This window comes from Eimeria mitis, genomic scaffold, assembly GCF_000499745.2.
Source record: "Eimeria mitis Houghton genomic scaffold, Emh_scaff134, whole genome shotgun sequence".
Lineage (NCBI taxonomy): Eukaryota > Apicomplexa > Conoidasida > Eucoccidiorida > Eimeriidae > Eimeria > Eimeria mitis.
This window is the reverse complement of record NW_013568835.1, coordinates 21,096-21,436: the sequence shown is the minus strand read 5'-3', so window position 1 is coordinate 21,436 and position 341 is coordinate 21,096. Positions and strand designations below refer to the sequence as shown.

The window sequence follows — 341 nt, the reverse complement described above, 5'->3', positions numbered from 1 at the left end:
CAACAGAACCAACTTTTATATCTGCTGCTGTTGCTGCTGCTGCTGCTGCTGCTGCTGGCATCTTTACTAGTTGCTGCTGCAGCACCTTCTGCTCCTTCTCGATTTGCTGCTGCAGCGGACCTGCTGCTGCTGCAGCAGCAGCAGCAGCTAAGCTGCTTCTCCCCGCTTGCACGTCATCACGCGAGCGGCAGCAAAGTGGCAGCAGCAACTGCGGCAATGCCTTGTCTGCTGCTGCTGCTGCTGCTGCTGCTGCTGTTGCTGCTGATGTTGCTGCTGCAGCAGAAGTGAGAGCGCCCACCAGATCCAGCTGGCAGCCAACGAGAGACGCAGAGGCACTAGGA

At 58.4% G+C, this 341-nt stretch overlaps 1 protein-coding gene across 1 annotated transcript in view; it reads right to left on the bottom strand.

Moving 5' to 3' along the window:
* EMH_0094130 (uncharacterized protein) overlaps positions 1–341 on the bottom strand; it is a gene marked incomplete at both ends in the record, with an annotated part of 20,333 nt that overhangs the window by 9,177 nt on the left and 10,815 nt on the right. The window contains 2 exons of the mRNA XM_013494929.1: positions 14–129; positions 210–307. Coding sequence (XP_013350383.1) covers positions 14–129; positions 210–307 — 214 coding nt within the window. The remainder of the gene's footprint in view (positions 1–13; positions 130–209; positions 308–341) is intronic.